We start from the raw sequence: 14,709 nt of genomic DNA on the forward strand, positions 1-14,709 counted from the left end.
TTTTTTGCCCCCCCGATAATTCTCCCCACACATACTAGTACATACTTTTTTTTTTTCCTTCTCTTTCTCCCTTCAAGGTCTCCGATTCCGATAACCCCCTCTACCAGCTTTGCCCTGCCTTTTTTCCCTCCCCTCCCCCCGAAGCTCCATTTCTCTCTTCTTCCCCTCCATTCCTCATTCTTCCTCTTCCTTGTTTCCTTTATATGCTCCTATCCCCAGACCTTTTCTCCAGATTTCTCTCTCTTTTCCCCTTCTCCCTTTCGACAATTTGTTGCTGGACTACATCCATCTCGGGTTACCTACTTACCGTACCAATTCCGGATATACTCTATCCCACCCATCACCACATTCCATAGCCTCGCCCTTTCGTTGCGAAAGTCACTATTCCTTGAAATTGGTTACATCGCACTTTCTTTGATCGCAAGGCTTGTGATACTCCTTGCGGTGCTCGTTCATCAACTAGTTCTTTGCCAAGAGCAAGTCTCCGTCTTGTCGGGTGGTGATCGACTCTCCCCGATTTACCTACCCCTGTTGCGACGAATCCTAATTCGCCTCGGCTCTTCAGCCCTCCCGAGCTCCCTTAAATACAGGCTTCGTCCCCTCTTTAGCTACACTCCTCGGTGCTAGGTTAGGACGAGTCACATGCCACCACCGGCTTCTTCAGTGGATTTCACCAATCTGCTGAACCCTCAGAATAACGAGACTGGTTCTGCACCTTCCACGCCAGTGGATAGCTCCAAGGGTCCCTCTACCCCGTCTAGTACTCAATCCAACTCTACCATGGCCTCGTCTGTTAGCCTACTACCGCCCCTCATGAAGGGTACCCGTCCCGCAACGGAAGAAGCGCGCCAGGATCTTCCCCGACCATACAAGTGTCCCCTCTGTGATCGCGCCTTCCATCGTTTGGAGCACCAGACCAGACATATTCGCACACATACGGGCGAAAAGCCACACGCCTGCCAGTTCCCTGGCTGCACAAAACGCTTTAGTCGTTCTGACGAGCTGACACGCCACTCAAGAATTCACAACAACCCCAACTCCAGACGGAGTAACAAGGCACAGCATCTGGCCGCGGCCGCCGCTGCTGCCGCTGCTGGACAGGAGAATGCAATGGTGAACGTGAACAACGCGGGCTCGATGATGCCCCCGCCCAACAAGGCGATGACCCGTTCTGCGCCTGTCTCCCAGGTTGGATCTCCGGATGTCTCTCCTCCGCACTCCTTCTCGAACTATGCCGGTCACATGCGCTCCAACCTGGGACCATATGCTCGCAACACCGAGCGGGCGTCCTCGGGAATGGATATCAATCTACTTGCCACCGCTGCATCTCAGGTTGAGCGTGATGAGCAGCATTTTGGATTCCACGCTGGCCCACGTAACCACCATTTGTTCGCCTCGCGTCACCACGCCGGTCGAGGCCTGCCTTCCCTTTCGGCGTACGCTATCTCGCACAGCATGAGCCGTTCTCACTCTCACGAGGACGAGGATGGTTACACTCATCGCGTCAAGCGCTCGAGGCCTAACTCGCCAAACTCGACCGCTCCGTCCTCACCGACTTTCTCTCACGACTCTCTCTCCCCAACGCCAGACCACACCCCGTTGGCAACTCCTGCTCATTCGCCACGCCTGAGGCCATTAGGATCCAGCGAACTCCACCTTCCTTCGATTCGCCACCTGTCTCTCCATCATACCCCTGCTCTTGCTCCAATGGAACCCCAACCGGAGGGGCCCAACTATTACAGTCCCAGCCAGTCCCATGTTGGTCCCACCATTAGCGATATCATGTCCAGACCCGACGGAACACAGCGTAAACTGCCCGTTCCACAGGTTCCCAAGGTCGCTGTTCAAGATATGTTGAACCCCAGCACTGGGTTTACGTCTGTTTCCTCATCGACGAATAATTCCGTTGCAGGGGGTGATTTGGCAGAACGTTTCTAGCCTGTTGCCGCTGCGAAACGAAACCCTTTCAATGTATAAAATTTGGGCTCAAAAAAATTCTTGACTGTCATACGCGCTACGAAACGAATAGACTTTGTGCATTTTCAGTGTGTGGTTCATGGGCATCATTGGTGTCGGCTGATTGGCTTTCTTTGCTTACTTTGTTCGAGTACATTTTTGCGAGGCGTCCATACTGATAGACGGGTGGGATATTCTTGTGGCTTGTTTTTCGTGCTTGTTCGATTCTCCCCTTTCGCTATCCTTCTTGAAAAAATACCTTTCTTATCCTACAACCATCATTTGTTTCATTACCCCAATGGGAATTGGCTCTACAGCTACTCTTCATTTTGTCTACTCCTCTCCGGGGCCCCATCCCCTGATAATTCCTGGCTCTACTATATACATTTCATTTCGACTATGTCACTTTTCGCTTCGATTAAGACCTCAAGCAGGACGAGAGGGTTTCCAAAATATAAAAATATAAACAAAGAGTTACAATAATCTCGGTATTTACTCTGGCATAACACGGTAGTTTCGTTCATTACTTTATGTAGAAATAACTTGGATGGTCTTCTATTCTCACTTGCCCTAACCTTCTACCATCTTTGCTGCTAAGGTAGTCATTGTCATATTTACCCGAAACCCAATTCGACGGGATAGATGGATTGACGAATAACAATTTGTTGTCCAGCGACATGCATGAATACGTACGTACGTACATACATGCGAGTAGTAGTAGTAGTAGTAGTTGTTGTTGTTGTTGTTGTCAGACTAGTTCATCACATCATGGTCTAAAATATTACAATAAGGGATGCGTAAGGGCTGGAAGGAAAGCAAAGAAAAAAAAAGATAAATAAAAAGAAAAATTAAAGTCAAAATTAATGCTGGCTGGCACTCTATTTTCATCCCTAATCAATGTTATTTATTGCTGATCGTAGGCTACTCACTCAGCTGTGGACGTGGCTCCAGTCAAGTTGTGAATTATGATATAGGTATTATTGACTTGACAAGTTGAATCCTTATGGAACATGATTTGCTTCCTTTGATTTCCCCCCGCTAGATTCTGACGCTTGAGCCTCTCGGATCGAATAAACAACTTCTGCACCACATCAATCGGTTGACGCGTGATGCTGGAGACAAACCAACCCAAACGCCACGGTAGTACGGGAGATAAGTTTGCTGAAAGCAGCTGATATCTCCAAGATAGAAGAAGGTAAAGGTCACAGAAATCATTTCAACAAGATGGCAACTTCCCCCCCCCCCCTACCAATCCTTAACCATTTTTCTTTTCAAGCTGTGTTGCCCCGCTTTGGTGCATGGGCTTGGGTAGTGCGGTCGCAAAAACTACTAATTTAATGACCGATGCTGCTGCTGCTGCTGCTTTTTCACTCGCCGCTCACGGACTAAGCATGTGGGAACAGGATCGCCCCGTTACTTTTACAGATCGTGTCGTATCAAGGTGTTCGCCCGGTGCTGCTGGCACGAACGCCGGCCATCCAAGATCATTGTTCTCATTCGAACCAGGCGGCTTACGTCTAGCCGCGGACGGAAGCACGAAGAGTGTGTCTAGTGGTGGGAGTGAAGCCGTTGCCGCAACGATGCCCTCCTCCACGGCTGTCCCGTCTCTATCGAGCGACGCCGCATCCGCTTCATCCTCGTCAGTGGGTGTATCTCTGGAGACAAGATGGGCGGAAGGGCTCGCCGGCCAGGAGATATTAGAAGACGATGGGACAGGCGCACTTGTCGTCCCGCAGTCCCGCCCTGCTCGTCAATATCATCATCACACCTATATCTGTCTGTTCTATATCTTAGATTGTCATCACACCTTCGACGACGCCGAGCAATGGAAGACTCATGTTCTGAGCCACTTCCGAACCCACGAACCCCCGCGAACAGCCCGATGCCCTCTATGTCCGGGCGAGCGGTTCAGCGACACCCCCGAACAGAAAGGATGGGATCGCATGCTCGACCATGTCGATGTAGCACATTATCAACGGGGCCAGACCCTAGCCGGAAGCCGACCGGATTTTGAACTGATGCAGTATCTTTACCGCATGCGGATTATCAGCGTCGACCAGTTCAAGGTGATGCAGCTGCCGCCGCCGCCGTCTAGTCCTGCTTATCATCGATCACAAGAACCCGTCCGGGCAAACATAGGGTCGTCAGATGAACCATACTGTGCTCCGTATAGTCGACGGCGAGAACAAAGGATGCGAGGACAGCGTCGAGGGGTCAGCGTCGGATGATGTCGTGTGGGATTTTTATCAGTCCACAGGCTGTGTGGCGCGACTTCATGCAATGATGGTTTGCCTCACTGGGTACCAGTGGGGCCTTATTTCCTTATTCCAAGCCGAAACTGACTCAGGAAGTCGTGCGTGGTCTCTCTTTCTCTCAGCTTTCTCTTTCGTTTCTTCCAGACCTTTCTGTGTTCCTGTAACAACTTCCGATACTGATGGATGGCCGCAGGACATGTTAACGAACAGACATAATGTCTCACGACAGATTGTGTATTATCTTTTCTTCTGCAGGGTGGTATGAATAATGTTATCTAGCGAAAAGTCAAAAGCGAATCCAAAACGATTTATTTTCTTTTTTTCTTTTTTTCTTTTTTTCTTTTTTTCTTTTTTTCCATGGAGCAATCCAAGATGCACTAAACTGCTTCGCGAAGCAAGGTATCTTCAGAAATCTTACAACCTACAGTAGTGCCTATCCTTGGCACATGCTGTTTCTACTCTTCATGGGGTAATGTGATATTTGGTGAGTCTATTTTCGATACATCGTATTTCCAAGCATGACTCGTAGACTGCTGCATGGTAGATGCAGGGACAAAAGTACCATCCCCCAAGTATGGGCCTTGTCTTGCACATAATGAATGAGTGTATGCTCATTTGCGGTCTAAGGGGACGAGGTATGCTGCGGGCAGTTTCTCGTGTGTTTTGAGCAGCGGCGACTGCACTATATATTTTTCTAGCATAATTGTTCTCATCGCGATGCCATGCTGCGTATTCTGACCACAGAAACTTAGAAGTCAAATAAGGAGGAAATACCAAAGAGAAAACTTCATTACCCAGGGTTAACCGCTACAGGCTTACGGCTGCAAGCAAGACCCTTATTGATTTTGAAGTTTAATGGACAACCCATGTCCGACTGCTACAGTCCACGCTTGGGGATTCTGCAAGGATTGTAACAACACTACTCGATATTGAGTACCAATAGAAGGACGTTTGCGAGTGGCTATATTAGCAGTTACTCTCAGAATACCTTACCCAAGTAAGGGTGAGGGGTGACGAAACCTTTGAAAGCAAGCCATGAAGAACGGGGCCATAACGACGTCAGAAAATGTCAGAGAGGGAATCTTAGATTACGCCTCCAAGTTCTACTGTTATGCTGTAAGTCGTTTTGCAATATGGAAGACAGATTTGGCAATATTAGCTTGATGTTCTCTGTTTCTTAGGGGATCTTGTTTGAAGATCTTAAGATCATGGGCAATACAGTGGTCAGATAATATCAGGGACCGGTTGGCAAACCGATTCAAAATTAGTAATTCCATGTCTATGAATATCATACTGCAGACGCGAAACATGCTCTACAAATTCTCTTGTATGGACCAAGTTAAGAGCAACATTTAAGTACGGAGTATATTTATTGCCTTTAGATCTAGACTAGGGCTACGGAGTCAACACGGACCCATTGTGTCATGAACTGGCGGCGCATGACAAACAGAACAAACATATGGTCCAAGCAGTGTCCATGTTCAATCATTCATTCCCACCACATCGAACTAACTCAGCACGGGGTTGCTTACAGCACAACCCACACTCTTATTTCTCCTGATATTTACCATCGCAGTATGCGATTATCAACATTTGTCTATTTCATTTGAGAGTATCCTACCAGAATCAAACTTCCGAGCCTAGTCCCACCGCAATTGACAGCGGAATTCTCACGTCTACCTCCCCCACCCTTTCATCATCATACTCCATACAGTCCGTGCCATAGGAGACATGGAACGACTCTCGATCAACGACCACTCTGGTGGTCATCAGCAAGGAAATGCTCCGCCAGGATTCCCACCGCAGAATAACTCACTGGGTCCGATGTCGCAAGGTCCGCCGCAGTTACCGCCCCAGATGTTCACGACCGCTGCTCAATTGCTGGATTTGACGGATAGTATGTCTGCTTTACCTTTATCGTTTCGCCTTCCATTGTATGGCGACTATATTTCAGTGGGGATGCGGATTAACAATGATCAGAGAAACTCGTCCTAGTGCTACGAGACGGAAGAAAATTGATTGGAGTCTTGAGAAGTTGGGATCAGTTCGGTATGGGTTACTTTAATCGGCTTCAAATGCGATCGGTGATCTAATGCGCTCCACCTCTCGATTTCTGCAGCGAATCTCGTTCTCCAGGATACTATCGAGCGGTTGTATGCTGGCAATCTCTATGCGGAGATCTCCCGGGGTATTTTCTTGGTTCGAGGAGAGAATGTGTTACTTCTTGGAGAAATTGTAGGATGCCCTAGAGATATTTACATTTCTATTTTATCTCCCTGGTTCCACCTTTTCCTGGCTTCTTCTATTGTGGACTGTGCTTACATGATGGTTTGCGCCGTAATAGGACCTCGATAAGGAAGACGATATCCCGCCACATGTGCAAAAGGCCCCATTCGAGGAAGTCTTTAAACTGAAAAAGAAAGAAGATAGTGAGCGAAAGACTGGGGACAAGAAACGTCAGGGCAAGCTACAGGGTCTTGGCTTCGAGGCCGAACATAGCGGGGAGATCCTGTTCTAGGCTAGAGCAAGGGCCTTCTGTCGGTTGATATCTGTCTACGGTATTCTTTTACTGGGACAAAGACATAACGAGACACTGCTTGCTCGTGAAGGGAGTAGGGCAAATGTCTCAAAGTGGATTGATTTGATATGTGAGGCTAAGAACAATAGGGCCTTGCAAGATCGTCGCGGAAGCCAGGCTATTGTTCTTCTTGGCCCATCGCCGTACTGCGATACGACGAAGAATGCGGTGGATGTAGCGGCTTTCTTGGCTTTCCTAAAGCTTAGGAAGTGATCTGTCATCAAGTTGACGGTGTCACTGGAACCATTGGACTAAATATGGCTGGTATGATGAGGTGGTTGAGAACAAGATACAGGCTCGAGCCTGGTCAGATGATTGGATGATAGCGGCCATGTTTGACGATTCTGATGTCTCATTACGCTTTTCTTTTCTTTTCGTTTCTTTTCTTTTTCTTTCAACTGTTTTATTCAAATATATGAACAAAGAACTGCTGGATGAGGCACGGTGCAGTTTGCCTTGTTTCCGCGACTCTCAGGAGACCATGAAATACGGGTATTGTGAAATCCTTAGAGAAATTCTGTGAATCGAACGAGTGTAGAATTGTTTCACTTGAATAGATTAAATTTTATGGACATGGGCTGATAGTTATCGATAGCTATCGATAGGGCCCGCCAAGAATTTATCTCCGTACCTTTTTTCCCAAATTTTTACTGTACCCAAAAAAACCATTCACTACTCAAAGAAAAAAAAAAATATCTCCGCTTTCACCGCACCTTCTTTTCTGACCTCCCTCCCCATACTAGTCGCACTTTTTGAAGTGACTTTCTCTACTTCCTGTCGGTTGACCCGCCCACCATGGCGACCCTGGCGGAGAAGCTCGAGAAGATCAAGTCTCCCAAATTGCAGAATCAGCACCATGTAAGTCCCGCGCGCTGTTGTGCCGCAAACCACAACCATTGCTAACTTTGTATGAGACGGCTGTCGTACTTTCTGCAGTGGAAGACACGCTCCGGGATCAGAACGCCGACTTCTCACCTACAGCTTACTTTGCAGCGCTACTTGCTTTGCTGTCTCAGTCGATCTCTGCCGAACAGGGCATTGTCAACAAGGATCTGGCGACCTCAGTGGTCTACCTCCTCGACATTACTACCGCCTACGCCCCCGCTCCAATTCTCCGTTCCAAGTTCTCCCAGATCCTCACCAGCCTTGCCCCCGCGCTCTCTTTGCCCGAATCCGAAGCTCCGTTGCTTAGACCCTCGATCGGTTGTCTCGAGTCGCTACTCATCGCTCAGGATGCCGCAGCATGGAATCTCCCCCACACCCAGATCAGCCCGCGTCGGGCCACTGCAGGCTTGTTGAGTCTGTCCGTGGATCACCGCCCTAAGGTACGCAAGAGGGCCCAGGACGCTTTGATCAAGGTCCTGAAGACTCCTCCCCCCAGCCCGTCGCTTGATCACCCAGCTGCAGACATGTGTGCGGAGTCCGCACTGCGCACATTGGGTGACAGTATCGCCGCAGCAGCCAAACAGAAGCGGGGCCGTAATGATCCTCACACACATAACCATGATCCGTTGGTCATCCACTCCCTTCAACTGGTGAAGACGGTCGCGACGGCCTCGGGAGGCTGGCCGAGCAAGAAGATTGAGCCCTTATGCGAGTTGTTGATGAATGCTTCCCGATCGAGCAACGAGTATATCACCATGGGTGCGTTTGAGGTGTTCGAGGTTATTTTCTCCAGCATGGCCGACGAGTTCTCGTCCTCAAAGCTTCCCCGTCTTCTTGAGGCGATTTCCGAATTGAAGCCCGCACAGAACGATTCGCAGTTGCTTCCTCCATGGATTGCTGTTCTGTCCCGCGGTTACGATGTGTCATCCCAGATCAGCCCCGAGGATACCTTCGAGAAGCTGCCGTCGTTGTTCGACATGATCTCCAGTTATTTGGCGTCGCCATCAAAGAATATTAGGATTTCGGCATCGGAATGTCTGGTTTCGTTCATGGCCAACTGTATTCCTAACAGTGTGATCATTGAGCCATCAGTCTACGACGAGAAAACGCTCGAGAAGTTGGCCAAGAAGGCGACGAATCTGCTTTCCGTGAAGTACCAAGCGGCTTGGGCGGAAGTGTTCAATGTGTGCTCCGCAATGTTCGATAGTTTCAAATGGCGGTCCAGTCCGTTTTTGGATGACATTGTGAAGACTGTGGGAGAGCTCCGTAGTAATGAATCCTTCCATGGCAAGAAGCAGGCCGATCAGGTCCTCGGCAGTGCCGTTGAAGCCATGGGCCCTGCAGCGGTCCTTGAGATTCTGCCTCTTAATATCATTGAGCAGAAGGCTGGCCAACCGGGTCGCGTTTGGTTCCTCCCTGTGCTTCGAGACCATGTTACCAACACAAACCTCTCTCATTTCCGTTCCGAGCTCGTTCCTTTGAGTGAAGCTCTGTACCAAAAGGTGATGGCTTTCACGGCCGCAGAGAAGCCTGTGGAGACAAAGATCTTCGAAACACTTGTTCAGCAGACTTGGTCTATTCTTCCTGGATACTGCGAGCTGCCTTTGGATCTTGTTGAGGCTTTCGACCAGAGCTTTGCCGAGCTTCTCTCCAACGTGCTCTACAAGCAAGCTGATTTGCGTGTGGACATTTGCAAGGCCTTGCAGAATCTCGTTGAGTCAAACCAGGCCATTTTGTCCCTCGAGACGGAGGGTGATGACCTGGTTCTCCAGCGTAGGATTACCAAGAAGGATGCAGAGAAGAACATCGCCCATCTTGCCGGGTTTGCCAGCAACTTACTGGCTGTGCTTTTCAACGTATACAGTCAAACACTTCCACACTACAGAGGCTACATTCTGCAGTGTATTAATGCTTACTTGAGTATCACTCCCGAGAAGGTTGGTTGAGTTCGCTTATCCCATTACTCTTGAGCTACAAACTAATTGATATGTTACAGGAGCTCAATGATACATTTACACGAGTCACTACTATGCTGGAGTCGTCGGTGGCTTCAGAGAAGGAGGCTGCGGAAAAGCAGGGTCATCAACAGGGTGGTGCTGGTGACAAGATGCCTCCAACTTCTCACACTTTGATCGACTTGGTTATCGCCATGTCGATTTATCTACCTCGCTCCAGCTTTGCAAGCTTGTTCGCCATGGCTTCCGCTGTCCTGAATGGACATACTAGTGATCAGCAGCTGATCAAGAAAGCATACAAGTTGATTCCCCGTTTGGCCACCACTGAGACAGGTGCTGCTGCTCTCCGCGAGCGGAGTTCCGAACTCCAAACCCTCATCCTTTCGACCGCGGATAAGACACCAGCCTCTGCTCGCCGTGACCGTATGCTTGCCATCGACGAGCTCATTACGTACCTACCAACCTCTGACCTGCATTTCATCCCCTCCATCCTTTCCGAAGTTGTCCTGGGCTGCAAGGAGAGCAACGAGAAGGCCAGAACTGCTTCCTTCGATCTACTCATCCACCTTGCGAAGAGAACTGCCGACTCTGAACTGAACCCAGCTGGAACCAAGATTCGCAACTCACTGGTACCCCACATGCCCGACAATGCTCCCGATGCTCCTGCAACCATGGAGGAATTCTTCACTATGGTGTCTGCGGGTCTGGCGGGTAGCTCACCACACATGGTTGCCGCCTCCGTGACAGCCTTGTCTCGCCTGTTCTTCGACTTCCACACCGAACTTCAACCGGCTGTGCGCTCCGACCTGGTGCAGACCGTGGAGCTGTTCCTTACCAGCAACAACCGCGAAATTGTCCGGTCTGTGCTCGGTTTCGTCAAGGTTGCCGTTGTCGTGCTTCCCGATGATGCTCTCCGTGCACGCATCAACTCTCTGGTACCAAACCTCATGGTATGGAGCAAGGAGCACAAGGGTCGTCTCCGCAGCAAGGTCAAAGGTATCTTGGACCGTCTGATCCGCCGCTTCGGTGCAGCCCCGATTGAAGAACTGGTTGGTGAGGCCGACCGGAAGCTAGTCGTGAACATCCGGAAGCAGCGCGAGCGTAGCAAGAAGAAGAAGCAGGCTGAGAAGGGTGACGAGGACGAAGAGGAAGAAGAGGCTGCTGACAACAAGAACGCCAAGGCCCAGTCTTACGGCAGCAACGCCTTCGACAGAGCCGTCTACGACTCCGACTTCTCCGATTCTGACGACGACGCCAGCGAACTCGATGTCGACGAACATGGCGACACCCACGCCATCAACAAGGGTGGCCGCAAGGGCAAGAAGGCCAACAAACAGAGCGAGCAATACATCCGCGAGAACGATGACAGCCCGCTGGATCTTCTCGCTCCTGACGCCTTGGCCAGTATCTCGACCACCAAGCCTAGCGTCCGCTTCCTCAACACCGGCCCCGGCTCCCGCCGCAAGCACTCTGCCAAGGTCGACGCAGACGGCCGTCTCCTCCTGGGTGATGATGACAACGATGTCGAGATGTCCGGCGGCCTTGACGGCAACGCCGGAGCAGGCGACAGCGCAATCAACGCCTACGTCGCCGCCGTCAGCGGACCCGACGCCGTCCGTCGTGGCCAACGCGGCAAGTTCAAGATGTCACAAGCCCAGAAGGGCAAATCCAACCGTGGAGACGACATGGACGTAGATGAGGGCGACGAACCCACCCAATCAAGAGCCGACAACAAACAGCAAACTGGCCGTCGCGGTCTTGGAATGCCCAAGAGCCACGGGCCCAGCGGAGGACGGATTCAAAAGCGAAAGCCCATGCGCGGCGGTCGCTTCGGAAAGAGGAGATAGAAAACAAAAAACCACCCTCCCCAATCTCACACTTATCCAATTCATAACCTCCCACATCCGTTCTTCTTTTCTCTCCATACTTCCCAATTCACAAGAAGAAAACAATCTCTTAACCTATATGAATTGATGTTGATGAAACAGGAAACTGATGAAGTCCCTAAGTTAACAGTTTTTCTGTATTTGAAAGCATGGCTGGACAAAATTGAATCCCTCTTTTTTTTTTATATTATTCTTTCTTCTTGTTCGTTTGTGGTACAGTTCAGTTCAGTTGCACTACGCAAAAATTCTCTGGTTGCATTGGAAGTTTCTCTGTAGTTGAAAACTGATTGCCTTTATTTTTTATCTTTATCTCTTTCTCTTCTCTTATTGTGATTACGTACATAGGTATCTTTATACCCTGAAGTTACTGAAATATTATTGGTTCATGGGAATGCAACGTTCGTATTCTTGTAGGGTGATGTGTGCGTGTCTCGGCCGTCTGGAGTGTGATTGATGCACTGTGGGCAATTGGGCGGAGGAAGGTGAACTATACGAGGGAGAATTCTTGCCGCATAGAACATGTCAGATGGGACAATGCACTGCGTACCAGACTACGAGACTACCAAACTCTATTACATCAGTCCAACCAGTCTTTTTGTCTGGTTGGAGATCACATTCGGCACGGGAAGCCAAGACCTTAAATTACGGGTAACCATGGATTAGATAAAGTTCAGATATTTCAGAGCAATGGATGGACCGATCACATAAAGAAGCAGATCAAAGGGTATGAGACCAGCCCGGGTATCAATTCGTATGAGGTAGTAGTACAGTACACAAAAGTTCCTGATTCGTGATTCGATGATAATCCCTGTTGGCCTGCATATTAGCTGAGGCACCGTGAGCAATTCCGTCAGGAGCCGTCTTCTGTTCTTTCACAACGCACATTGGATGTTGGAAAGGAGAAAATAGAAGGGAAAAAAAAAGTACTGAAAAAAAAAACTGAAAACTGCTCCTAGCGCCTATGCGACCAACCCAACTCCTGTACACATGAAGTATCTCATCAAATCAATGAGAAGGCGAAACAAAAAGATATCAGAAAAAGATGAAAAAAAGCCCCTCAAAAGTCATTCCACATATCCCACATATTGGTATCATGTCAACATCGAAAAGAATCCAATAGCCAAGACGGGATCACGCTTAATAACAACGGAATAAAAATGAGAAAACGCAACAAGGATAATCTACAGACAGACTATTCGCGAGGCGGTTTCCGAGCCCTGCGTAGCCATGTCTGCCACCATCGACAAACACCGAGTACGGCAGCACGGCCGTCGTCTTTGCGTTCGGTGCCATCGGGATTGCCAAGTACCATGGCGAAAATCCAGAAAAAGGCTGCGGTCCAGACGAGGAGGAGAAATGCGATGGAAAGAAGTGATGATAGCAAGAGGACCGCAATCAGGCCAAAAATGGAATAGTGTTCGCTTGGATCCGAGATGGATGACCCATCGGCGTCATTATATACCGATTGTGTCGCGGGACCCCGCAAACGAACTAATCGCTCATGAATATGCAATTGGGGTACCAGAAGATGGCACAACTGTTCGCGAAATGATGTTGATCGAAAATATGGGATGCAGGGGCAAAGGCGGAAAGGTGAAACGAGAAGAACGAGGAGTAACCCGAAGACGGTATATAAGGATGCGCAAAAGGAAAATATGGGTACCGGGACGGACAATCGAAACTATGGACGCCAAATGGTTAGTCAGAAACAAGAGAAACAAAGACATGAAAGGCCCAATCCTTACTAGCATCAGCAGGGCATCCTGACTATCATCCGCCAAGGGTTCTTCCGTATGAATCGCTCGTTTCTGAAGGCGGGTTGCGCCGAGATGATGATTGTCGCTCGATATGTACGACGAATGATCCGTCCAACTCCTCCGGCCACGTTCTTCTTTACGAGCCGCTCCACCACTATACGAAGTTTGTGTCAATATGGAACCGTTGTCCAGATAGGGCGAGGATACGAACGTCATCGGAGCCACGACCGGCACGTCAGAATCCGGATAGATTAACTCCGCCGGAGGCTGACGGTGGGGAGGCTTATGGGGCTGTTGAGAATGGCGATGGGAATGCCGAGAGTAGGTATTATCCCATGAATCGGGGGGATAAGCGTTGGGTAATGTATTCTCGACAGAATTGAGTTCCGGGTGACGGAAATCATGCCCGTGATTAGGCAATGATGGGGGCCCCGGGGGAAAATGTGCGGCCGCAGGAGCAGGAGTCGAATCGTGGAGATACGCCGTCACGCGATGATCATGGTCCTGGTAATATGCGGGAGAATGGGACATCTCCGGCTGCCTCATGTTGGAGCGGATGATAAAAAGGGAGACGAAAAGAGTCGGTGGAGAAATCAAGGGCGTGATAGCGTTTCGACGGGCCCCCTTCAGAAATGCGACACAGAGTGGTACAGAATCGTACACAGGGCGACAATGTTATGCTCACCGCATGGCTCGCAGCGCAAGGGGCATATCCGCTGATAAAGGCAAGTGACGATCCCACAGCAAGGTGGGGGAGAAAGGTAGTGGTAGAAGGGAGGACCAGATAAGGTGAGGAGGGCTGATCGGAGGAGGGATGGAGGAGACGGACAGAGGAGCGGAAGAAGGGGAGACTTATAAGAATGCCATGGACAAGCAAGAGTAGGACAGAGCGGAAGTCCAAGACAAGGACAAGAAAAAAAGGCAGAGCTCAAATGCAGCGGAAAGGCTCTCCTTCTTCTGCTTTTTCTTCGCTGCCAAGACGCCCAGATGCCGAGCCCTTGGCACCCTGGACGACGTCAATAGATGATCACTTTGTCTTTTTCTTCTTCTTTTTTTTTTTTTTCTTCTTCTTTTTACTTTTCTTCCTCCCCTCAAAAATTGTGAGTGAAGATATCATGTATATATCACGGGGGTGGATCGACGTCCATGGTCGGGGAGAAACGACGGAGGAAGGATCCTCGGGGCTGAGAGAAGACCCGCGCCATTTGGGCGATACAACAAAATGTTGAAGGTGCTGTGTTCGTGTCCCGTCGAGTAAAGAATGGATGGGGGTCAATACCGTAAACCTACGGAATCATACGGGCCTCGGTGGTCACTGCAGTATTGGCACTTTCCCTTTTCTAGCCACTCCGCCAAGATGCCAAGAGCCCTGCGGGGATTTGACAAAACCTGAAGGCGCTTTGATTGGCTGCCTGGACAAAGGAAAGTGTCGATGAT

At 49.6% G+C, this 14,709-nt stretch overlaps 5 protein-coding genes across 5 annotated transcripts; 4 read left to right on the top strand and 1 right to left on the bottom strand.

Moving 5' to 3' along the window:
• Positions 1-20: 20 nt before the first annotated feature.
• Positions 21-2,096, top strand: BDV38DRAFT_38283 (C2H2-type zinc finger protein). The gene is made up of 2 exons (XM_032063260.1): positions 21-476; positions 566-2,096. The coding sequence occupies exon 2, from the start codon at positions 643-645 to the stop codon at positions 1,936-1,938; it is 1,296 nt and encodes a 431-aa protein (XP_031907009.1). The 5' UTR covers positions 21-476; positions 566-642; the 3' UTR covers positions 1,939-2,096.
• A 731-nt stretch (positions 2,097-2,827) lies between these two features.
• On the top strand, positions 2,828-4,561 carry BDV38DRAFT_265799 (uncharacterized protein). Its single transcript, XM_032056388.1, has one exon. The coding sequence runs from the start codon at positions 3,255-3,257 to the stop codon at positions 4,182-4,184; it is 930 nt and encodes a 309-aa protein (XP_031907010.1). The 5' UTR covers positions 2,828-3,254; the 3' UTR covers positions 4,185-4,561.
• Positions 4,562-5,694: 1,133 nt separating this feature from the next.
• Positions 5,695-7,292, top strand: BDV38DRAFT_265801 (U6 snRNA-associated Sm-like protein LSm1). Its single transcript, XM_032056389.1, has 4 exons — positions 5,695-6,108; positions 6,192-6,260; positions 6,331-6,446; positions 6,556-7,292. Exons 1-4 carry the CDS (start codon positions 5,943-5,945, stop codon positions 6,727-6,729), a joined length of 525 nt encoding a protein of 174 aa, XP_031907011.1. The 5' UTR covers positions 5,695-5,942; the 3' UTR covers positions 6,730-7,292.
• Positions 7,293-7,421: 129 nt separating this feature from the next.
• On the top strand, positions 7,422-11,902 carry BDV38DRAFT_265803 (mRNA-binding protein RRP12). Its single transcript, XM_032056390.1, has 3 exons — positions 7,422-7,647; positions 7,704-9,611; positions 9,671-11,902. Exons 1-3 carry the CDS (start codon positions 7,585-7,587, stop codon positions 11,474-11,476), a joined length of 3,777 nt encoding a protein of 1,258 aa, XP_031907012.1. The 5' UTR covers positions 7,422-7,584; the 3' UTR covers positions 11,477-11,902.
• A 271-nt stretch (positions 11,903-12,173) lies between these two features.
• On the bottom strand, positions 12,174-14,302 carry BDV38DRAFT_265804 (uncharacterized protein). Its single transcript, XM_032056391.1, has 3 exons — positions 13,484-14,302; positions 13,261-13,426; positions 12,174-13,196 (listed from the first exon to the last, which is right to left on the bottom strand). Exons 1-3 carry the CDS (start codon positions 13,816-13,818, stop codon positions 12,708-12,710), a joined length of 990 nt encoding a protein of 329 aa, XP_031907013.1. The 5' UTR covers positions 13,819-14,302; the 3' UTR covers positions 12,174-12,707.
• Positions 14,303-14,709: the final 407 nt, after the last annotated feature.

The sequence above is a fragment of the Aspergillus pseudotamarii genome, assembly GCF_009193445.1.
Source record: "Aspergillus pseudotamarii strain CBS 117625 unplaced genomic scaffold BDV38scaffold_134, whole genome shotgun sequence".
Taxonomy (NCBI): Eukaryota; Fungi; Ascomycota; class Eurotiomycetes; order Eurotiales; family Aspergillaceae; genus Aspergillus; species Aspergillus pseudotamarii.

What these genes read in the sequence shown, in the direction of transcription:
- BDV38DRAFT_265799 (XM_032056388.1), top strand. Translation starts at nt 3,255, where the DNA reads ATGGGCTTGGGTAGTGCGGTCGCAAAAACTACTAATTTAATGACCGAT.
- BDV38DRAFT_265804 (XM_032056391.1), bottom strand. Translation starts at nt 13,818, where the DNA reads ATGAGGCAGCCGGAGATGTCCCATTCTCCCGCATATTACCAGGACCAT. An exon ending in CCGGTCGTGGCTCCGATGAC is followed by an intron (nt 13,427 to 13,483) that starts GTTCGTATCCTC and finishes AACTTCGTATAG; the next exon opens with TGGTGGAGCGGCTCGTAAAG. An exon ending in AGGATGCCCTGCTGATGCTA is followed by an intron (nt 13,197 to 13,260) that starts GTAAGGATTGGG and finishes TGGCGTCCATAG; the next exon opens with TTTCGATTGTCCGTCCCGGT.
- BDV38DRAFT_265801 (XM_032056389.1), top strand. Translation starts at nt 5,943, where the DNA reads ATGGAACGACTCTCGATCAACGACCACTCTGGTGGTCATCAGCAAGGA. An exon ending in GAGAAGTTGGGATCAGTTCG is followed by an intron (nt 6,261 to 6,330) that starts GTATGGGTTACT and finishes CGATTTCTGCAG; the next exon opens with CGAATCTCGTTCTCCAGGAT. An exon ending in TGTTACTTCTTGGAGAAATT is followed by an intron (nt 6,447 to 6,555) that starts GTAGGATGCCCT and finishes GCGCCGTAATAG; the next exon opens with GACCTCGATAAGGAAGACGA.
- BDV38DRAFT_265803 (XM_032056390.1), top strand. Translation starts at nt 7,585, where the DNA reads ATGGCGACCCTGGCGGAGAAGCTCGAGAAGATCAAGTCTCCCAAATTG. An exon ending in AATTGCAGAATCAGCACCAT is followed by an intron (nt 7,648 to 7,703) that starts GTAAGTCCCGCG and finishes ACTTTGTATGAG; the next exon opens with ACGGCTGTCGTACTTTCTGC. An exon ending in TGAGTATCACTCCCGAGAAG is followed by an intron (nt 9,612 to 9,670) that starts GTTGGTTGAGTT and finishes GATATGTTACAG; the next exon opens with GAGCTCAATGATACATTTAC.
- BDV38DRAFT_38283 (XM_032063260.1), top strand. Translation starts at nt 643, where the DNA reads ATGCCACCACCGGCTTCTTCAGTGGATTTCACCAATCTGCTGAACCCT.